The sequence below is a fragment of the Mesoplodon densirostris genome, chromosome 15 (genome assembly GCF_025265405.1).
Source record: "Mesoplodon densirostris isolate mMesDen1 chromosome 15, mMesDen1 primary haplotype, whole genome shotgun sequence".
Lineage (NCBI taxonomy): Eukaryota > Metazoa > Chordata > Mammalia > Artiodactyla > Ziphiidae > Mesoplodon > Mesoplodon densirostris.
Genome location: NC_082675.1, coordinates 38,950,755 through 38,974,689, shown reverse-complemented (window position 1 = coordinate 38,974,689; position 23,935 = coordinate 38,950,755). Strand labels below are relative to the sequence as shown.

The 23,935-nt window shown below is 38.3% G+C and overlaps 1 protein-coding gene across 1 annotated transcript in view; it reads left to right on the top strand.

Annotated features, from left to right (window-relative positions):
* Positions 1-16,411, top strand: part of ABHD3 (abhydrolase domain containing 3, phospholipase) — a 38,221-nt gene extending 21,810 nt beyond the window's left edge. Inside the window, exons 5-9 of the mRNA XM_060119068.1 lie at positions 5,959-6,071; positions 10,258-10,431; positions 12,347-12,395; positions 12,475-12,640; positions 16,026-16,411. Coding sequence (XP_059975051.1) covers positions 5,959-6,071; positions 10,258-10,431; positions 12,347-12,395; positions 12,475-12,640; positions 16,026-16,204 — 681 coding nt within the window. The 3' untranslated portion in view covers positions 16,205-16,411. The remainder of the gene's footprint in view (positions 1-5,958; positions 6,072-10,257; positions 10,432-12,346; positions 12,396-12,474; positions 12,641-16,025) is intronic.
* The last annotated feature ends 7,524 nt before the right edge of the window (positions 16,412-23,935 follow it).

The window sequence follows — 23,935 nt, the reverse complement described above, 5'->3', positions numbered from 1 at the left end:
GGCCCCAGCATTGGCCAGGATATTTCTTGGGGCCCTTTGTCTTGTGGTTGGTTACTTTAAATAATTAACACATTCTCAGGCAGATTTGGATACCTGGTCATTTTATATGCCTGTCAGTGTAGGTGAAATGATTATTCATTAAAGTGCTGGTTTTATTTACATATGCACATACATTTGTTTTCTCTGACTCTTTGTTTAACAAACTCAGTTTCCAAAAATAAGATCAATTTTTCTAAGAATGATTTGGGTAGCTCATTAGGTACTGGACTGGGAGTGGGTGGAATGAAAGCAAAACAACACAACAAAAACACACTGTAGAGAGCGGTTAAAAAGCATAATTCACCCTATTATAAAAGGATTACTCCTTTTGGGGTAGCCTACATCCACACAAGAATCACAGAGTTCATGTAAACAGCATCTTATCAAATATTTGAGTACAGATCATTAAATAATAGAGAGAAGATTGTAAAATGAAATATTGTAAGCTCTTGATGTTTATCAAGACATTACAATAAAGTAAATGTGAATTTTAAGTGATTTTTTAAAAGACATTTGCGTGCCTTTTTCAGTTTTATTTTTTTCTGGACAGAAAACTGAAATCTTTTTACGAGCTGGCCTTCTTCAGTATTGGATGTGTGGCAGGTATTGAGAGAAGGGTCCTGGGTTATGGCTTTTTCTGCAGATTAGCAAATTAATCTGCTCCCAGAATAGCTAGGGAAAGTCAGGCTACCTGATTAACAGGGTGAATTTTAATTTGTTTCTATTCCTCCCCAAAAAATTTTTAACGAAATTTGCATTTTAAAACAAATGACTTCTAAATCGGGACAAGAAAATTCTCTTTCAGAATAAGGAGAAATCAGTTTGTCTATTTGAAAGTTGATTAAGGATAAATTAGATGTAGTTCATAGATAAATATAAAATATATGCTTTATTCTTTTCTCCTCTATTATGTATAATTAGAATTAATTTTACTTCATCATTCTCTTCCATGCTTTTGAGAAAGTAACCTCTAAAAAGCCATTTAACAAATTACTACTGTTTCTCTCTGATCGTAGCTGCAGTTGAACAATTTGAACAATCTTGGTTTGTAACTATTGTCAAATTATTCTAACATAAAATAATTGGATTGGCCAAAAAGTTCGTTCGGGTTTGTCTGTTACATCTTATGGAAAAACAAGAATGAACTTTTTGGCCAACCCATTATTTATGCCCAAACGTCTGCTGAAGGTTACCTATCCTTTAGATTTTCTGCATTTTTCAAGAATACCTTTCCCATCCTCTTCTCACTCTAAAAGGAGCTTTCATCACCCAGCTGAATCCTGCCAGGTTTTCCTTCCTCCCTTTAGGGATTAGATGCAGCTTACTTTACCTCTGTTCTGGAAGTATGAAATAAGAGGATAGTTGCTGGTGGTATTAGCAGCCCTAGCAACTGAGAATTAACTAACATTTTTTTAAATCTAAAAAGATGCTATAGGGACTTCCCTGGTGGCGCAGTGGTTAAGAATCTGCCTGCCAATGCAGGGGACATGGGTTCGATCCCTGGTCCAGGAAGATCCCACGTGCCACGGAGCAACTAAGCCTGTGCACCACAACTACTGAGCCCGAGCACCACAACTACTGAACCCCACACACCTAGAGCCCGTGCTCCCCAACGAGAGGAGCCACCGCAACGAGAAGCCCGCGCACCACAACGAAGAGTAGCCCCCATTCACCGCAACTAGAGAAATCCCGTGTGCAGCTACGAAGACCCCAATGCAGCCAATAAAATAAAATGAAATAAAATAAAAAGATGCTATAAAGTTATATCTTCAAACCTGAGGAAAATTTCTGCCAGGCCTACCAATTCAATGTATTACCCCCATAAGTGTCTTTGCTGTGTATCCTAGGTGAATTCTTTCTTTAATGGGACTCAAGTCCTAGGAAGAAAGAAGGCATATGATGTTTCCTGTTGGAGCCCATCAAGTAGCAAGAGGTTGTGTGGTATAACCACGTAGGTTTGCATATCAGAAGTTACTAATCAGGTCATCTCACTTTCAACCCTGTGTGTTTCCATTCAATTCAACAGGTATGTATTGACTGTATAGAGGTGAGCAAGATAGTAATAGAGAGAGCCTCACATATAGATAGTAAGGGCAGGGAGCAGGCTGGCCGGGACAAGTAGGGGTAGAATTGGGAAAGGCTGTGAGTTCCTGGAGAACAGGGGCCAAGTCTGACCTTTTGTCTGACATTTATTCAATTTTTTCAAGGCATGATTTCAGCAGGCAGAGTTGACTGTGAAGGCCACTTGGCAGATGAAGTTTACACAGGTGGCAAGGATATTAAGAGACTTAGCAGACAAGAGAACAGCAGTGTCCCATGGACCAGAATCCATACATATGGAGGACTAGTAAAACGCAGAGCTGGAAAGGTTACTTGGCATATTGTGAAGGGCCTTAGCAGAGGACTTTGGATTTAATTCAGTCAACAGTGGAAAGCTAATGAAGAATTTTAATCAGAAACACTGTCATGATTAGAGCTGGAAGTGTTCTTCAGGAAGATTAATCTCACGTTGAATGGGATGTAAGATTATGGATGGTGATTAGGAAAGGCTGGCAGTTAACTAGTTCAGAGGTTATCACCTGGTAGTCCAGGTGAGCGGTACAAAGGCCTGGGAGCAAAGACAGCTGGCGCCACACCCTTTCCACACCTTTTTCCCGTTGGTGCTTACCATTCCCATCTTGCCTACCTGATGGCTTCCCACTGCAAGCACCCCCATCTCTTTGACTGGGGGCCTTCTCTAGCCATGGAAGCCTGCTGAGCCTTTGCTCAGGGCAGACCAGAGTGCCAGGGAGTTAACATCCTCCAGGAGCTGCCTTCAACCAGTGGCTGAAGCGAACTGGTGGGCAAATAACCCAGCTCCCTTGCCACTTGGTTGGGATAATTTTGAGCCTTGTTCTGTAGTCTCCCAAAGTGCCCCAAGGGGATTGAGTCCCAGCTGTCCATGGCCACAGACTGCTGGGTAACATTCTTTACTGGCTTCCTACTCTTTCTGACTCACACTCACTCACCACTCCCCTACTCCCCATTCCCCCTATCACCTTCTAAATGAACCGCTTGCACTCACATCCTTGTCCCTGGGGCCTTCTGAGAGAATCTAACGTACCAGGGCCTTTACTAGAGTGGAAAGAAGGGCTTGCCTGTGTTTCCTGAAAAGATTCTGGGGAGGAAGAAGCTACAAGACTTGGAAGTTTATTGGCTGTGGGTTAAGGGAGAGGAAGAAGGCAGTGTCACCTACAGTTTTGACTAAGAAAATGTAGATGTCATTTATAGAAAAAATGGGAAGTTAGGAGAAGCATTAGGAGTTTTCATGAAGAGATAAAAGAGTTTACTTTGGGGCATTTTGAGTCTGAAGTACTGACAGAACATTACTTCTAGAACTTGGGAATTTGCATCTGGAGTCCAGGAAGAAGGAAGAGACTGGAGATTCAGGTTTAGTCGCTGCCTGGAGGTGGTTGATGAAGCTGTGAAGGTACACCAGACCTCCAGGAATTGGGTACTGACCAGAGAATGAGTAGATGCAGGCCTACGACAAAACTTATGGAAATAAATTCTCATATTTGGGGTTGTGGGGAGAATGACAGGAAATGGAAAGCCAGCAGCAGGATGAGAACAGGAAGAAGCCATCATGGAAGCTAAGGGAGCGGCCAGCAGGCAGCAGATCGTGCCAGAGAGGCTCTAGATGCGCTGAGTTTCAGAGTTCTGGCAGCTTTGATCCACACCAGCATTATCAGTTCCCAACTTAATGTAATCCACTGGGAGAAAAACATTTAGGGAAAAATAAGCTCCTATGTCTGAGCGTACCAGATATTGATTTGCTTACTAAATATCTCATGGAACCCTAGTGCTTTACAAGAAGTAGTTTACTTATTACAAATATAAACTCCAAGCTCTGCTACTTTGTGACCTTTGGCAAATTACTCAAACTTGCCGAGCCTCAGTTTCCCCACTTGTAAATAAGGAACGAGGTGCTATTTCCGGTCCTTCCTGGAACTAAAATTCTCTGATCCTAATAATTTTTCCATAGGCCATTTTTCTCATACCCTAACTCTGTGTGTATGTTCATGTATAAGTGTGTGTATGTGTGTGTACATACATGTACACACATACTTCACTTGAAGCCTGCATAACGAGAGTATGTGTTGGTGATTGTTTATAAATAATACAGAAATTAAAAAACTATGCAGTGTGAATAAACTCACATGTAGTAAAAATGCCAAGTAGGGATGATCTTTTTCACCAGAATTCTTGTGACAAAGTCTGCAGTCACTATGAATGAGACTGGTAGTAGATATTATTCTGTTTAGATTGTACATTGAATTTGTGCCCCTCAAATGCATTTAATCACAAAGTATTTTTGGAAGTATCTCAGCTTCGTCACTTACTAGCTGTTCAGGAGTTTACAGGAGTTGCTTAACCTCTCTAAACTCAGTTTTCTATTAATAACTCAGTTTCCTAAGTATAATAATAAGATCTTCCTCAGGGTTTTGTGGACACAAATTTAATCGTTCAGTAAATGTTAGCCATTGTAAGTAACGTCAGGTTAACATTTGTCTTTTGGTGAGTTTTATATTTGCAGATCTCAAAAAGATGGTAGTAGGCAATTGGAGTATTTCAGCCTTGAGTTTAGGTGGAGATTTCAGTGAAAATTGTAATTTTCTCAGACTACTCATTAGTAATTGAATGGTGGGTGGCACATAACCTTCCAATCATAGTTTACTGGAATATTACAATCAGGGTGGCACACATAACTTGTTTCGGTATTTTTACTAGGGTAATAAAAGGGTTACCAGATTTCTCTCTTTGTGATTAAATTTCTGGTTATTTTATCTCACATATACTTTATTCATATATACACTCTCACATACATTGTACAGACAGGATTGCCCTCTGCTCCCAGATCTCAAATAGAGCATCTGTGAAGCTTTTCTGCTGGAAACAGAGCCCCTATTGATGAAATTCACATGAAAACCATTTGTTTTAATGCATTATGTATTGAGGCATAATCAGCTTTACATATTTTAACATTTTAAGTGTCTGTTTTCAGTGTAGCACAGCTGGGGTTATATGGAAATATTATTGAAAAAGAAAATATTTAATTAATAAAGCACACTGGATGTTGCTTTATCTAGAGTGAAGGCAGTGCCAGAAAATCACACTCCTTCATTGGTAGACAGCACTCAAGATAGAAAAAACAGTTCCCCAGTAAGAAAGGAGTCACAATTTAAATTTTTTGTGGTATTGTTGGAAAACCTTTTTTGGTTGCTTGATTGTGTTTTTTTTTTTTTTTTGCGGTACGCGGGCCTCTCACTGTTGTGGCCTCTCCCGTTGCGGAGCACAGGCTCCAGACGCACAGGCTCAGCGGCCATGGCTCACGGGCCCAGCCGCTCCGCGGCATGTGGGATCTTCCCAGATTGGGGCACGAACCCGTGTCCCCTACATCGGCAGGCGGACTCTCAACCACTGCGCCACCAGGGAAGCCCTTGACTGTGTTTTTAAATAAGAATTACTTTGGCTTTGGCTTTGTCAGGCATAAGTTGTTTTTTTCCTATAAAAAGGTGTGAGTCTCCACTTTTTCTGCCTAAGTTTACTCTGTTCTTGTTTAGTTAGAGACACATTTGAGTACAGTACTGCATATCTGTTTAATTTGAGGTATTTGTACTGGTCTTGCCCCATTTTTGTCCAGGCTTTCTTGCATGATCAGAGTCTTTTGTTAGTGCCATCTCAAATAACACTGACCCTAAATGGCATATATGTGTCCTGCAAGACAGGAAAATGATAAATTATTATGACTCATAGTATGTGCAAACAAAGGTCATTTTCTCATATTTATGACTTCTTGCTCTTTTTTACAATTCTGCATTACACAAATGATTAACCTCCTGATTATAATTTTTGTGCTTTACTTGTCATTGCTTGCAGACGCCAAGGACTTACTGTTGTGCGAATACTGAAGACTTGGAGACAGTCATTCAGCATGTTCACAGTCTGTACCCTTCTGCTCCATTCCTGGCAGCAGGAGTTTCAATGGGAGGGTAAGGTTTTTCCTTCTAAAACGTCCAAAAGGGAAGTGGTGCTAGTGACTGCCTCTTTCAGATGACTGTAAGCTACATGGGCATTTAAATGTTTGATTATTTTTATCATATTTCTCCACATGTGGCTGAATGAGTGAAGGAATTAATTCAGGTAAATTTTAATATTTTCCTTGACTACTGGTCTCTGTGGTGAGAAGTATACAAGTACCTCCTTGGGGTGCTTGGGGTTTTGTGAGCCCGAAGGCTTGTCCGAACCCCTTGGAGCTGATTTCTATCACTGGGCGGCAGCCACGTTGACCTTCAGATTCCCTGATGTATTCCCAGCCATCCCTGCCACCGTGTTCTCCAGGACCATTCAGGAAGCTGAACTTGTACCATGACTTTCATCACTCCAGTTGTAGAAATAATTATTATTGCTCTCTCCAACTGAAGAGGCCTTCAAAACAGTTTTTCCCCAGGTGGTGTTTTTCTTGTTTGTTTTGTCTTGTTTAGTTTTGTTGCTGGGCAAATGGACCTTCCCTAGAATGCTCTCCTAGAAACTGTGAAATGCTGTTTGTAACCCCCTACTCCAGCTGCTATTTTAAGCAAATGAATATTTTAATTTGTGCTGCTTGCACAGGGGCTTTTTTGGACCTTCTATGCCATGTATATATTTATATTTATTTTATATTTATATATTTAGGCTTATTGCTACTAATAATTGTTTAATCTTTTTGTTGTAGTAATAGTGAGCTTAATAAAATCCACAATTTTTATTATATGGCATTTTGCTATGCTTAGATTACCTAAAGCATTGTCCAAAATCAACAAACACATGAAATAGAAAATACTATATTTTTCTTAATTTTGTAATTGATTTATCTGTCATTTCAGTTTTCAGAACATTTTAGGAGCATGTTTACTTGAAAATGAACAGCTTTACAAATGATAGGCTCTGAAAAATCGGCTCTAACAACAGCTTTTTAGATTCTGATAAACATAAAACTAAGAAGAAAAGAATACGTTTCTTACATTAGCATGGAAGGTCTGACTTGACCTACTAAAGGAAGAAATCTGAATCACCGCAGAAAACCCAGGCAGAATCTGTGAATTGTGCTTAAAGGAAAGTATTTCACTTCTCTTCCCTTTGCCCCATAATGAGAACCTTAAAGGACAAGGTGCCCAGCTGAACTTTCTTCCTTTAATCATATAAATTCTTGACTTTTTTTTTTAAGCCAGACCTTACATAAACAGGCCCAGATTCTGTGTTCAGAGGTTCCTGGGAACTGCCTATTCTTGTCGAACTGAAGCCTCAGTGCGAACTTGACCGCGAGCCTCTGCAGCTTGTTGAATATTAATGTCTTGTAAATTGTTCAAAGGAAGTACCCTTTCTAGTTGCCTAGCACTGTGACATGTTCCCAAGTGGGTTTACCACTCGGGGATGTGTTTTACAGCTTGACACATTTTTCTTTTTGGAGATGCAGCAGACAGAAGCATCTGTCAAAGATCCTTATGCCCAGGCTGGGTAATCTCCAAGCCTGTGATGCCTGGGGCCAAGTAAGGGTTTTGAGACAGAACTAAGTCTAGCCAAGGAATCCACGCTGCTCTAGACTCAGTCTGATTCCAATCTCCCAATGAGTTGGTAAACTAGCTTCAAAAATGTATAGAAATTCCCAAATATATATAAAAGTAAGAAGAGTATAATGACGCCTCATACCTACTCATCACCCAGCTTCAATAACTGTCAACTCAAGGATAATCTTGTTTGTCAGTATTACCACCCCCCCATTGCCTCTCAACTCTGATTATTTTAAAATAAACTTTAGACATCATTTGTAAAGATTTCTGTAGGTATCTGTAACAGGTAGAGTCTCTTAAACAACAACAATAACCCACCACAATACTTGATTACATTTGAACAAAACTAACAATAATTCCTAAATATCATCAAATATTCAGTCAGTATTTTATTTCCCCATCAGTCTGTTGGCTGGTTTTTTTTGTGTGTGTGTGGTACGCGGGCCTCTCACTGCTGTGGCCTCTCCCGTTGCGGAGCACAGGATCCGGACGCGCAGGCTCAGCGGCCATGGCTCACGGGCCCAGCCGCTCCGCGGCATATGGGATCCTCCCGGACCGGGGCACGAACCCGTATCCCCTGCATCGGCAGGCGGACTCTCAACCACTGCGCCACCAGGGAGGCCCTGTTGGCTGGTTTTTACAGTTTGTTTGAGGCAGCAGACAGCTAAAGTCCACATATTGAGATTGATGTGTCTCTTAAATCTCTTAATCCATGGGTTATCTTTTCTCTCTCTCTCTCTTTTTTTTTGGTGTGTGAAAAATGGAGTCTTTTTCTTGCCAAAGTAAGACAGCTTTTTGGGGGGTAATGTCTTGACATTATTTTGCTCCTGAGTAATAACCAAGAAGCATCCCCACCTACTCAGTCATAGCTATTCCAGGTCCTTCCTACTCCTGAGGTTCACTTCCAACCCTTTCAATTTGCCTATTACATCAGACTCAGAAATCTCTGACCTCCAGCCAAAGAATAGGGCCACCAAAACTAGGACCCTAGAATGACCCTTTTGCAGGAGAGTAAGCATTATCCCCTAAATAGCTTAGTGAACCACAGTACTATAAACCAGTCATTAATGAAGAGTTGTTTTCAAGAACGAAATCTCCAGCCTGAGGTCTCAGCCCTGGATCAGGAAATCACTGAAGTAGTTTCTGACACTAAGGAAATGCTGAAGCCCTTGGCCTTTGGCAGTCTGTCTAACCTACAGTCACTCAGCCTACAGTTGGGATGAATTTTAAAACACCACATGGAGCCATGTGAATCTTTCTGCTGTGCTGTCATATTTTCAGTAAACCTTGGACAACAGCAACAAAAACAACAACAAAAACCATGAAATCTCCATTTTTTATCTAAAATCACATTCACTCTGTAAATGGATTTTTTTCCATTTGGGTTGTATAAAAAGAATGAGAGAATTTTTACTCATTTGTCCTATTTCAGAATCTGGGCAATTGGAGAAATAAAGAATGGAAAATATGAGAAACAGAATTTAGGCTATCATCCTTTCTCTTAGTTGGCAATGTCAGACTTAGATTTCTGACATTACTGCAGGTTAAACTCCATTCTTGTCCCTCTTACCAAAATAGAACTAGAGTAGAATCAGGAAAATTGATAAAACGAAAGGAAAATATGTGATAGGAGATAAGGACGAATAGCAGGAGGGAGTAGGGAGAGAAAACAAGTGACTTTAGGGGCCAACTGCTCTGCCGCAATTCAGAAAGTCTAACTCTAGACGAGGGAGCCCTTACAAACTTGCTGTAGGGTACAAGGATGCAAAGGCAACCGGAATGGCCACCCAGACCAATTACTCAGAATCTCTGAAGGTGAGACCCAGACGTCGATAATAGTTTTAAAAACTCCACAGGTGATTCCAACATGCAGCCACATTTGGAAACCACTCCTTCTGTGATCTTTCATCTATGCCAAGTCTTGGCAAACCACAGCCTGGAGGTCAGATCTGGCCAGCTGTCTGTTTTTGTACAGTGCAAGAGCTAAGAATGGTTATTATATTTTTTAATGGTTGGAAAAATCAAAACTATTCCATGACATGTGAAAAGTATATGAAATTTCAATTTCAATTTCAGTATCCACATATAATGTTTTATTGAAACATGGCCATATCCATTTATTCAAGTATTGTCTATGGTTGCTTTCAAATTATAATCACAAGGTAGTTGCAACTGAGATTGTAGGGCCACCAAAGCCCAAAACATTTACTTTGTGATCCTCTATAGAAAAAGTTTGCCTGAAACACCCCCATGTATTAAATTAAACACTCAACTGGAGGCTGGGGCCCAGGGAATTGCAAATTTTTAATAAATCCCCAATATCATTTTGAAAAAAACAAAAAGAAAACCACTCTTACAGTGGCTTTTTCTTGTGTTTTACTTCATAGAAAGGTACACATGTAAGTAATAACTGTATGCTTTGTCCCATTCTCAATATAGCTGACTGCAAGATAAATAAATAGGCGAATGTAAGGAAAGAATAGAGATACTTGCATGGTTTTCCAAGATAAAGGACTTGAACACCGGTTTATATTTTTCTTCTCCATAGTTAAAGTCCACAATTAGAAATGGGATGTCTTGAGAGAGACAACGAATTCATCACTGAGTTTTCTGTCTTTCCTCATTTTAGAATGCTGCTTTTAAATTACCTTGGCAAAATGGGGTCAAAAACTCCTTTGAAGGCAGCTGCAACGTTTTCAGTTGGTTGGAATACTTTTGCTTGCTCGGAGTCATTGGAGAAACCACTGAACTGGCTGCTTTTTAATTACTACTTGACAACTTGCCTCCAGTCTTCCATTAATAAGTGAGTCATCTTTAACACCTGATGTCTGCAAACTGGATTACGTGCCACAGTAAAATGTTTTCAAGCATAACACTGCTAATATATGTATATTTATGTTTGCATTATATGCATTTACTACTGCACCAAAATATTCTTTCTATTGTCAATATATACAAAAATAAAAAGATTTTAAGTATAAGCTAAAAATACAGATAAAAGCTCTGTTTTCTTTCTGTACCCCAGGGGATTACCTTGTACAACCTCTAGGCTCTGTGCCCCACCTGGAAGATCACCGTTTCATCACTGTTCTAATAGTTTCTACTATTTTCTTTGCTAATCTTATTAGTACCTAATTCTCCCCTAGGTAGTAAGTAATGTATTAAGTGTTTTTAGAGATGAATAATATGATTTCTAAGCATGTGTTATGAACATAGTATGTTTTAGTGGCTTAGGAGAATGCTTTTAAAATATGGATATTCTCAGCCCCTACAGTTCTTAACATTACCAAAATATTATCTTTGCATTAGTTTTTCTGAAATTGTTTAGGTATCTTCTAACAGTTAAACAGTATGGCAACAAAGAACATGGGATATTTCTGTTTATTTTTTGATAACTGTTACCATGCATTTTTAAGTGAATTGACAAATTTAAATATAAACTCTAAATAAAAAGTACAGTTAATTTGTGCATAACTTAACTGAAAACCATAGTTACCCTGAAAGTTGACATTAGACACTGCATTAAACTTAACCTATTTTGGGGCGTTCTCTGGTGGCCTAGTGGTTAGGATTCCAGGCTTTCACTGCCGTGGCCCAGGTTCAATCCCTGGTCGGGGAACTGAGATCCCGCAAGCCATGTGGCATGGCCAAAAATTAAAAAAAAAAAAAGAACAATATACATTCCTTAATTAAAAAGCACTTTATTAAAAAAAAAACTTAACCTATTTGTTACATTACAGATGTTGACTGTAAAATACTGCTAAAAATACTACAGAATTGTATTTTTATTCATGGTCACTGAAATGGGGGTCAGTAGCAAGAAAAAGGAAGAGAATGATTTGAATTAAAATATAGGTTACACAAGAAAAATAACCAACATTTAAAAATAAGTATACAACCTAGATGGGTGGGATGGGGGGCCGTGGGAGGGAGGTCTAAGAGGGAGAGGATATATGTATACATATAGCTGATTCACCTCAGTGTACAGCAGAAACTAACATTGTAAAGCAATTATACTCCAATAAAAAAAATTTTTTTAAGTATACAAAAATATAAATTCTAATTTTCAGTTTAGCAATTTAAAAAATAAGATAAATCTTCAGTTGATTTACCCAGTTGAAAGCTTCTGGCTTAAGTGAGGCCTTTTTGGCCAAATTGGCTTAATAGCATTGGTGTGTAGGTACAATTTGTTATGAAACAACACTTTCATTTATTATTATTTTGTTTATTATTACTGGTTCCTTCTTCCTCAATTAAGAAAAAGTACTTTTAGAAAATGTCTTCATGTACTTCAAATACTGTATGATATCACTTATGTGTAGAATCTAAAAATTACAACAAACTAGTGAATAGAACAAAAAAGAAGCAGACTCACAGAGAACAAACTAGTGGTTACCAGCGGGGAGAGGGAAGCGGGGGAGGGGCCGTATAGAGGTAGGGGATTTTTAAAAAGGGGATATAATATAATGAAATCATGTATGTGAAACTTTTGAAAATTGTAAAGCACTATAGAATTAAAGAATCATTCAATAAAAAAATAAACTTTACAAAAAGTCTTCAGGACAAATATCAATGTATTCCTGCCATGTCTAATTAAGTAAATATTTATTGAGTAACAACTTTATTCCCTGTGCTAAGTTACTTATCATTACATATTTTAGGTATGTTTGAGATGGGAATGACCTTAATTTTTTACTTTTGAAATTCTTTTTTTCCAGGCACCGGCATATGTTTGTAAAACAAATTGACATGGATCATGTCATGAAGGTAGGAGAGAAACTTTACGTAATACGTTTATTTCCTTTTTTGATTCCAAGAATAAATATAATCGGTTTTTGTTTTTCAGGCTAAATCCATTAGAGAATTTGATAAGCGATTTACTTCAGTCATGTTTGGCTACCGAACAATTGACGATTATTATACTGATGCCAGTCCAAATCGTAGACTGAAATCAGTAGGGATTCCAGTGTTGTGTCTGAATTCTGTGGATGATGTTTTTTCACCCAGTCATGGTAATCTTAACATCTTTGTATACACTTTGACATGAATTAACTGTTTTAAAATATTTTAGGAAAATACAATAATAAGAAACAAAATGTCAGCCATATAATGTTTTCTACTGTGATAAACAGAAAAAAAAACCTTGATACTCATAATTTAGTATCTAAATGTCTCAGATCACTTTAAACGTCTTCATAGACCCTTATCTAGTCTACTGTGAGAGCCTCAGAACAAATTATGACTCAATATTTTGTTTGTTCTCATTTTTACAACCTTTCCTTCTTATCAAATAACTGTTCTTTGGACAGACTATGTTACAGTATCTTTGCCTCAAGAGTACATTGTCATCACTTGCCTTTTCTTCCTGAGGTTTTTTTTTTTAAAGAGTAACTTCTACTGTTTTTATTTTTATTTATTTATTTTTGGCCACGCAGCTTGGAGGATCTTAGTTCCCTGACCAGGGATTGAACCCATGCCCCCTCCAGTGGAAGCATGGAGTCTTAACCACTGGACTGCCAGGGAAGTCCCTTATTCCTGAGGTTCTTATACAGAAGGCTTTGAAGTTTTTGTCCCCTTTTAACCTAGAAGAGAGCTTGAGACTTTATTAATATGATGTCCTTGGATAACTCAATGAATGTAGCACATTTGGACTATAAGGTCATATTTGAAGGGAAAGAGTCTGTTTTCCCCCGGATACTATATAAAAGAAAATTATGTCCAAATTAACTTCCTCGTTCTCTTAATTCAAGAAATACGGAATTTTGTAACAAAGATATATGTGGATGTGTTCATACATTAAAGCAATATAAGACGCCTAGAAGTGATCATACTATCTTAAGGATAAGTAGACTTAAACCTCTAATGTTTTTCTAACGAAATTTCACAAAGCTTTTTATAAAACTTTTTTCCCTTATTTCTCCCCTAAATACTTTAAAAACATTTTCCCCAAGTACTTCATTAAAAAAAATTATTTTGAGTACAAACACAGCACGTATGTATTGCCAAAATTTCAGAAAATCCCCAAAGTATGTTTTTTTTTTTTTTTTTTTGCGGTATAGCAGGCCTCTCACTGTTGTGGCCTCTCCCGTTGCGGAGCACAGGCTCCGGACGCGCAGGCTCAGCGGCCATGGCTCACGGGCCCAGCCGCTCCGCGGCATGTGGGATCTTCCCGGACCGGGGCACGAACCCGTGTCCCCTAGCATTGGCAGGCGGACTCTCAACCACTGTGCCACCAGGGAAGCCCCCCAAAGTATGTTTTTAAAAAAGTCACTTACCATCTCTTTAGGGGATATCATTTTAATGTGTTATTTATGATTAAATCACAGGTAATTTTAGATGGCTGGAACTTTTGGTCTTTGACCACAAATCAAAAAATTAAACTGTGAATTTTTTTTTTTTTTTTTTTTTTGGCCTCTGCATGCAGCCTTGTGGGATTTTAGTTCCCCCACCAGGGACTGAACCCAGGCCCTCAGCAGTGAGAGCACAGAGTCCTAACCACTGGACAGCCAGGGAATTCCCGTAACTGTGAACTTTAATCAGTTGAATTACATGGAGATTGTTTAGCCTATTTTCATTGGATTAAGGAAGATCATTATTTCTCTATCTATTTTTACATTTCATGGACCCTTCTTCCATCAACAAAAATTTCCCAGCATTTAACTTGTCTTGACCCACTTGGTTGAAGTTTAAGCTCACTATTTCTTATTCTTTCCCAGCCCTTAAAATCATCTTGCCACATTAAAGGAGTGGACAATTGTCTGTATTCTGAGAGCACAGGCAGCCAGTATCTTTCACATGACTTGAATGGCCCAGCTTTTCGTTCTTCTGATATGACTGTAACTATCAGTGTGTTAGAAATTCCTGACTGTATCCAGAGTGTGAAATTGGGGCTCTTAATAATTCCATTAGAGACAAATGAAGCACTCATAATCTAAGCCCTTAGTGTAAGGTGAAAAAGGAAAAACATAAATAGTATCAGTCATTTCACCTGCCCTTTAAGCTCTAACACCTGATTCCAAGATAGATGTTCTGTTTGAGGTGTAGCTGGATAAGGATGTGAGTTCAGGACCCATTTAGGACAAGGACTTGGCTTCCTAGGCCTTGATTTAGGTTCTCTAGGTTTATTCTTCAAGGAATGTAGTTAGAGGTCCAATTTTTTTTTCTTTTTGCTGTGCCCCGCGGCTTGTGGGATCTTAGTTTCCCAGCCCTCAGCAGTGAAAGCATGGAGTTCTAACCACTGGATGGCCAGGGAATTCCCTGAGAGGTCCAATTTAGATAATCTAAACATGCAGTTTGGGCCCCGCAGCAGCTCTATCTTCAAAGGGTCTCAGTTGTCCTATAGTGTGTCAGCTTCCTTTCCTTCATTGGAAGGGTAGGGAGATCTTACCTTTAATGAACTCATTTACCCCTAAGACTCTACCCAAGATACGAAAGGTCTAATTACTGGATCAACCATATGTTATCTTAATTAGGGATTAGGGATATAAGATTTAGCAGTATCTGAAATCAAAACACTTCTCATACCAGGTTGTGATCCATTATAGATCTTAAATCAAAAGGTTTCACTGTTTGAACTCTAAGCCTGGGGGAAAAATAAAAATAAAACAACTTTAACTCATGTCCTTTAAAGTTTTTACTCAGCATAATTTTGTAGAGCATTTGAAGAGACTGTCCTTACTGGAGGATTATTTAAATACAGCAATTATATTTTCAAAATAAAGTTTTTCTTTGTCCTGACTATAAACAGAAATTCAGAGAAGGAAAAAAATAAATTAAATAAAATAATCACCAGTGTTTTACCACCCAAAGATAAACACTGTTACCACTTGGGAGTATTTTATGCCATTCTTTTCTGCTATCTATATGTTTTTAAAAATCATATGTATAATTTTGTATCCTTAATACAGCCACCAACCAATTGGCCTCAGGAATCTAACTTCATGTAAAGTTAACCAAAGTCATACATAATGAATTTATAACTCTCACAAAGGTGATACGGTTAGTTTGGGTTTTTTTCTTGGTGTAGCACCTAAGTGGAAATCTTATAACATAATGTAAGTATTCACCATTTCTTGAATTATTTAATTTCTCAAAACAAGACTGGGCCTATACTTTTGTGTTGTGATTAATTACTCGATTGATTCTTCCAAAAATGATTGTCAAGTATATAACTGTGAACATGAACTGTTGTAAGAATATAGGTGGTTGACACAAATTAGTCAGACTTATTCCATTAGCCATACTCATTATGAATATTTATTTGTTTAATGATGTTTTGATTTATAATGATTGGAAATGATAAAGGCACATACTTTTCCTAACAAAAACTGTTAATAATTATATATTTTTCTCTCTCCTTCCCTTCTCTTATCCTCCCCCCGCCCATTTTTTGTCAAGCTATTCCAATAGAAGCTGCTAAGCAAAACCCTAATGTTGCTTTGGTCCTTACTTCTTATGGAGGCCATATTGGTTTTCTGGAGGGAATCTGGCCAAGGCAGTCCACTTACATGGATCGAGTCTTCAAGCAGTTTGTGCAGGCCATGGTTGAATACGGACATGAACTCTCTAGCATGTAGTTCTTCAGGTGCATTTTATCTAAACCACCATATAAAGGCAGCTCAGCTTACTGCACAAATCTTACTGTATATAAAGCAAATAAGCCAGCAGGTGGTGAAGAGGTCCAGAATGACATGCAAAAACTACTTTTTGGAGTAACAAAACAACTTTGTAGCAAGAAATAAAATATAGATTTAGACTGTAACTTATGTAGATTTTATTTTTACTATGCCTTACCAAGTATGACCTTAAATAAAGTAGTACAAACATGGAATTGCACTTAACCAAAACTATTGTGTAAAATGATTTTAATTCCTCAGGGTTTTAATTTAGGCTAGTATTATTTTAGATAATTTATTTTAGGTGATTTATGGTATTTTAATAATTGTAATAGGACTTGACTTTGGTTATTTGAATGTAAGTTATAAGTTGGCATATTCATAAGGGTATTTATACCTAATGACGGTAACATGAAAACTGAAATAAGATAAAGTACAATGTGCTAAATCTTTTACGTATTTTAACTTTAAAAGGCAAATGCAACAAATGTTAGACTGACTTCTATACATGTTCTTTTACTCTAATATTAAATTAAGGCTGACTTATGTTTTATAATGATTGTAGTTCACATGCTTATTTTTTAAAGTGTATGTGCATACTTATATATCATTATATTAAATAAATTCTACCATTTTAAATTATTTGTGAGATTTTATCCACAAAAAAGTAATCCCTAGAAAATAATTTGTGATTTCATAAATGCATTAGTAAGAAATATTAAAACTGTATTGTTTCAGTTTCCAGAATATTGGACTCGCACCGTTCGTACCAATTAAAAATACTTTCAGCTACAGGAAACCCATCTAACAGTGATTTAGGAATAACAATATTTAATTATCTTGTATCACAAGAAGTCTCCATGTAAGCAGTCCCAAGATGTAGGTGTTTATCATTTATCAGTGTCATCAAAGATGCAGGCTCTTTCTGTTGCCACATCCCTAGCAGGCAGGGTAGCCAGTTATCTCCTAGACACAGGATGGCTGCTGCAGCTCAGACATCACATTTGTATTCAGAGAAGAAAAAGGCAGAAGGAGTGGGCCCAGACACATCTGCCCTTTTGGGAAAGTGAAAGCTTTCTCAGAAGACTTGCACTTATATCTATTGGCCAGACCTGTGTCACATGGTCACCCTGGTTGACTGGGAGGCTGGGAAATCAAGTATGTAGACTTTTCCAATTGTAGTGGAGGCAAGCAAGGGGGAGGGGATTGGTAGTTGTTGTTGGGCTATCCAGGCAATAGTGTTATCTTCTATACCATTCAACATCTTTTTTTAAAATTTTTTTATTATTTATTTATTTACTTACTTACTTATTTATGGCTGTGTTGGGTCTTCATTGCTGCGTGCGGGCTTTCTCTAGTTACAGTGAGCAGGGGCTACTCTTCATTGCGGTGCCCGGGCTTCTCATTGCATTGGCTTCTCTTGTTGCAGAGCATGGGCTCTAGGCGCCAGGGCTTCAGTAGTTGTGGCTCGCGGGCTCTAGAGCACAGGCTCAGTAGTTGTGGCTCATGGGCTTAGTTGCTCCGCGGCATGTGGGATCTTCCCAGACCGGGGCTGAAACCCATGTCCCCTGAATTGGCAGGCAGATTCTTAACCACTGCACCACCAGGGAAGTCCCTCGCCATCTTTTCCCTCCTTTTTTTTTTTTTTTTGTTTTTTTACTATTTCCACCATTTATAAAATATGTATATTTTTGTCCAGGTATCACATTAAGAGAACCATGTAATTAAAAGCATATTAACAGGGCCTCCCTGGTGGCGCAAGTGGTTGAGAGTCCGCCTGCCGATGCAGGGGATACGGGTTCGTGCCCCGGTCTGGGAGGATCCCATATGCCGCGGAGCGGCTGGGCCCGTGAGCCATGGCCGCTGAGCCTGCGCGTCCAGAGCCTGCGCGTCCGGAGCCTGTGCTCCGCAACGGGGGAGGCCACAACAGTGAGAGGCCCGCATACCGCAAAAAAAAAAAAAAAAAGCATATTAACACAAAATTGTTTACTAAAAATGACATCTTTTGGAGAGTTCCTGATTATGTACTTGTAGACTCCCATGTAACTGTGTCTAGAACAATAGCACTGATAATGCCGGTGATTTTTTTGCCCGTTCAGCATATATTCTGATTCAACAGTGATAATAACTTTCAGTTGGCATGGTTCGGGTGGGGCTGATCCTGCCTTTCAGGGTTATCGTGAAGATTTTAAACAAATTATGTCAGGAAGACTGTCTACCCATTGGCCATTGTCAGATTTGGGTAGGTAGCCCCTGACCTCCCTCTACACACAAAAATTATTTTCAGCTAGATTAATGAGATAAGCACTTTTTAAATTCATAAAAGTACTAATGAAAATATGGGAAGTTATTTTCATAATTTTAGAATGGAGAAGTCCTTCTTAAGCAAAATATAAAAGTGAGAAGCCATAAAGAACAAAAGTGACAGATATATTCATGTAAAGATTAAAAAAAACTTCAGTTCTACAAAATTACCATAACCAACATTAAAATACAAATGATAGAAAAAATATTGATATTTGCAATATATAAAAGGCTAATATATCAAATAGCTAAAGAACCCCTAAAAATTGGTAATGAATTATCTGATAAAAAAATGGTCAAAGGATATACAAGAGACTCATAGAATAATAGCAAGTTTATAAAAAGGTGAACAATCTCACTAGTAAATTAGGAAATGCAAAATTTGAAAACAAAGATATTTGTGACCATCAAATTGTGAGTTTAATAACATACAGGATTAGTAATATACAATGTTGGTGATAGTGCGGGGAAATAGTTACTCAAATTGTTGGTGGGTATGTAAACTAGCAATTATTTTTTGGAAGGCAAAAAATTTTGACAGTTAAAATACAAGAGCAACCATAGTTAGCAATTCCATTTTGAAGAATCTATCCTATAGACAATCTAGCAAGGGTGTGTAAAGATATAGGTTTGTTTCAGCTTTGGACATTCAGGATGACAACTTATTTAGTAGGGGAATGGATAAATTATGACACATTCACATGATAGAGCCACCAAAAATAATGAGGTAGCCCTTTATGTACTGATTTATAAAGATGTTTCTGATAGGTTATTTAATGAAGAACAATTTATTCATATGTACAGGATCTCATTAGTATAAACAAAAATAAAATATAGCTCTACATGCATGCGATAGTGTGTGTGTGTTAGTTACAATGAAATGAGCATTTTCATGTGTTGATGTGGAGGGTAAATTATTCTTCCCAGCAGCTCCTCCACACACTAATAAGCTCTGAGAAAGAAGGGCTGTGTTTTAATTATTTCTACATCCCAAGCACTTAACATATTGCCTGGAACAGAGCAGGTCCTTAGTCAAGATTAGCTGAATAATAATGGTTTGTATAAGAATGAAAATACTACCTTGCAAGCCAGTTCCCTGATTTGAAAAGTTAATTTTAAGTATATCCTGGAATTTTTTCTAAAACTGTCTCCTCAGTTTCTCTAGGTTATTATCATTAAACATTTATTCAAAGCCTCACAGAGCATTGTTTTCGAAATAGGGATACAAACGGATACAATGGCTTTCTTTTCCTTCTTTCCTTTTTGATAGTGCCCTATACATTTTTTTAATATCTTGAACCCAGTGCAAACACATACGTTTTGTTACAGACCCTACCCAGTTGGTCCCTAACAAGGGACCTTCTGCATGGTCTCTTTTGAGCCAACAGCAGAAATAGAGACACAGATGTAGAGAACAAAAGTATGGCCACCAAGGGGGGAAAGCGGCGGGGGAGGGGGGATGAATTGGGAGATTGGGATTGATATGTATACACTAATATGTATAAAACAGACAACTAATAAGAACCTGCTGTATAAAAAATAAAATAAAATTCAAAAAACCAAAACAAAACCAAGACCGAGTTTGGTTCAGTTGGCTTCAGGAGCAAAGAAAAGTTTTAGTCTTTGATCAAAGAACTGAGAGACACAGGCTACCACCCTAGAGCACCCACTCTCCCCCATACCCGTCAGCTGGGCTGCTTTGTAGGTATCTGGTCAGCGGGGAGGGGGTGGACTTCTCCTGGGGCCAGCGCTGCTGTGCTGCTCATGCTCCAGATCGCAGTGCCAGGCGCAGCACCCCTGCACACGGCCGGCCACTGCCGTCTTGGATTGAGGTGCGCACGTAGCACCTCTGCACATAGCCTGCTGAGGTGAGGAATCGGCACAGCCACTTTGCAGGAGGAACCCTGTTCTGAAGGGCTGGGTGCAGAGGCCTCGCTCGCCTCTGCACCCAGCAAGTGAAACTAGACTAAGTGCAAAGGAAAAGAAACAAAAAAAGGTTAGACTTTATTACCCAGCTTCTATTTTTATTTCCAGGGCATTGTTAATGGACTCTGCTGCTGAGTTTTAAAGAACAGTCTTTACTCTCTCTCTGCGCAGTATTCATAGTGCAATATACTCTCATTATTTTGTAGCCCATCCTGTTCTAGTCTGGTCTAGTTTAATTTTCAACTATCCCATTTTCCTTTTTTATATTTATTTATTTATTTAAAAATAAATTTATTTTATTTATTTTTGGCTGCGTTGGGTTGCTGCACGTGGGCTTTCTCTAGTTGCGGTGAGCAAGGGCTACTCTTCGTTGTGGTGGCTTCTCTTGTTGCCGAACACGGGCTCTAGGCGCACGGGCTTCAGTAGTTGCCTCACGCGGGCTTAGTTGCTCCGCAGCATGTGGGATCTTCCCGGACCAGGGCTCGAACCCGTGTCCCCTGAACTGGCAGGCGGATTCTTAACCACTGTGCGCCACCAGGGAAGCCCCCCCATTTTCCTTTTTTAAATGAAAGTGGGAAAATGAAAAATTCTCGTTAATTCTTAAATCTGGGCCATGGGTATATGGGACTCATTGCATTATTCTACTTTTTGTGCATCAAATTTTCTTACTGCTTTTAAAAAATTACTCTAAATGCACACCTTTGAGACCCACTAATGGGTTGCAACGTAGTTTGAAAAACACTGGAATTCCAGAAGTTACTAGAAGTTAAAAGAAAGAAGTCACTATTGTCTGTGGCAGTTGTCACACTTAGTTGTAATAGCTTCTTTACTTATCCGCTTTCCCCCAGCAGACTGTGAGTACAGTGAAGACAGGAAACATTTTCTTTGCTCTTCATCTTATCCCCTGGGGCCAGCACGGTGTCTGCCCGTATTAGGTTTATTATTAAATTAATGATACCAAATGCTTAATAATACTTGAACCTTAGGCCCTGATGGAAGGGTACATCTTACATACAAATCAGGAGTGGGGAGAGGAAGGGTTTTTGCAGTCTCACTCCAAATCAGAACATCTGTTAAAGCAGCATCTGTTTCCCCTGCAGACTTCAGTGTCAAATGAAGTAATGGTAATTAAAAAAAAAAAAATCTCACTGTTGCTCTGAACCTAACAAAATGCTGGCCACAAGGTAAACACTCAGCTTCTTAGAACTTAATTTGGAGTCAATGAGGACAGTATGCAAGGTCAGGTAATAAAGAACACTTAGGAAATACGCCATTTTAACTCTAGTTCTCACTTAAAAGACAGTCTTTTGGTCCTAACCTTTTCTACAAACAGGCCAACATGTAGAAGCTGGTATTTCTTGTCCTATGATAAAATGTTGATGTCAGTATTCATACCTAATGCAATAAAAATTGTAGTATATAAATGATTTTGTTTTTCTTTTAAATTTTATTTCTAAGCAAAGAGATAGATATTTATATATTCAAGGCCTTGTGATGATAAAAAATGATGTTTTCGCTTTTGTCATATGCACTTCAAGCTGTGAATTATTCAACTGTGCTATTTATCCCTATTCTGAAACTACGAGATACTTTTTCTGGCTCTAGTCTTCAACCACCTAAATGTGGGAATTACTTTGAAAAAAGTAAATGGCAAGAATCTGACAAGACTAATTTACCTCACTGAATATCTCTTTTAAATAAAGATAATAACCTGGATCAAATCATAAAGACTTCACTGTTGTTTAAGACCATGACTCAGTATTAACTTATTACAGGACAACTGTATGTTTGTGCCTTCTATAAAGGGTTGTCTTCCCCCGGAGTTAGATACTGGTACCCAAATTTTTCAAGCAGTACAATAATCATATCTACTCCATCTGTATTTCCAGTTTGCTGTTGATTATATTACCAAGGACTCAGTACCAGCTGGATATGAATAGACAGGCTGTCAGCATATTAACAGATCTAAATAACCCCAAAAGAGCATTATTCTCTTTTAAACTGTCAACTTACTAATTGGTTTCTGCAAATTTTAAATATCCCATTTATCTGCTTTACTCTACCTATGGGCAGACAGTTTCAGATTTTTTTCTCTATTTTTCCAGGCTCAAAATGGAGCATGCATAGTGCTTAATTCCTGGACTGATTATGTTTTTTTTTCTTCTAATGCCATACGGAAGTGTTCCAGTATGGCCTTTGAAACCTCTAGGTTTTCTTACCAGACTAAACGGGACTCTTTGAAAAATATGATGTAGAATAAACTAGTATGTGTTTTCATAATATATATTCTAGAATGTATGAATAGATATTATAGATGATATATAGATATCAATATATAAAGTAAAAATGCCTAATATTCTCCATATTTACCTAGAGCTCTTTATAGTCATTAATCATAGTTCTTAGTATTTTTAAGATCATTTCTTGGTCCCACGTGATGCAGAGCAGCTGTGCCTGTGCCCCACAACTACTGAGCCTGCGCTCTAGAGCCCGCAAGCCACAGCGAAGCCCGCGCACCTAGAGCCCGTGCTCTGCAACAAGAGAAGCCACCGCAATGAGAAGCCTGCGCACCGCAATGAAGAGTAGTCCCTGCTCGCCACTAGAGAAAGCCCACGCACAGCAACGAAGACCCAGTGCAGCCAAAAATAAATAAATAAAATAAATTTATTTAAAAAACCTCATTTCTTGGCAAAGAAATTTGGACTTGAATTCAGAGCATCTGAGATTGATTCTTGGCTCTTCTACTAATTCACCATGTGACCTGAAGGAAATCATTTATCCTGTCCAGGGCTTGGTTTCTTCATCTACAAAATGCAGATGGTTAAAAAACATGCAGATTGTAATATCAATGTTACAGAGGTATTATGAGGATTATAAAGAGATAACATGTAGGTGAAAATGCTTTGTGAACTATTAAATAAAGTGCTATGGAAATGTAATACCTGGCTATGAAAAGAGGTTTACTATTATAAACCAAATCAAAATCAAATGACATTTTATTACTAACGTAGGTTTCTCTATCAAAAACACATTGGGTTTAGGGTAGGGGAAAAAATTACCTGTTGATCTGTGTGGTGATGTTAACCTTGATCCCCTGGCTGAGGTGATGCCAACCAGGATTCACCCAGTAGTTACTAATTTTCCCTTTGTAATTATGTAATATTCTGGGGTGGGGCAGAGGGGGGCTACTTTGAGACTATGCAAATATCCTGTTTCTGTTTAAACTTCTTCCCACTCATTGGTGGATCTTATTTTGCCTGTAACAAGATACTACTGCGTTCTGATAGTTTTTTTCTATTCCTCACAATCCTTCTGTGTTTATAATTGCAATTCTTCTAAAAGTGCTGTCACTTCTCTCCCCGACCCACCTCATTTCTTTGTTTGGTTATTGACATCAGTATGGACTCATGAATATTTGTTTTTTCTTTGGGTTATAATTAAATATCAATACTATCCTTATTT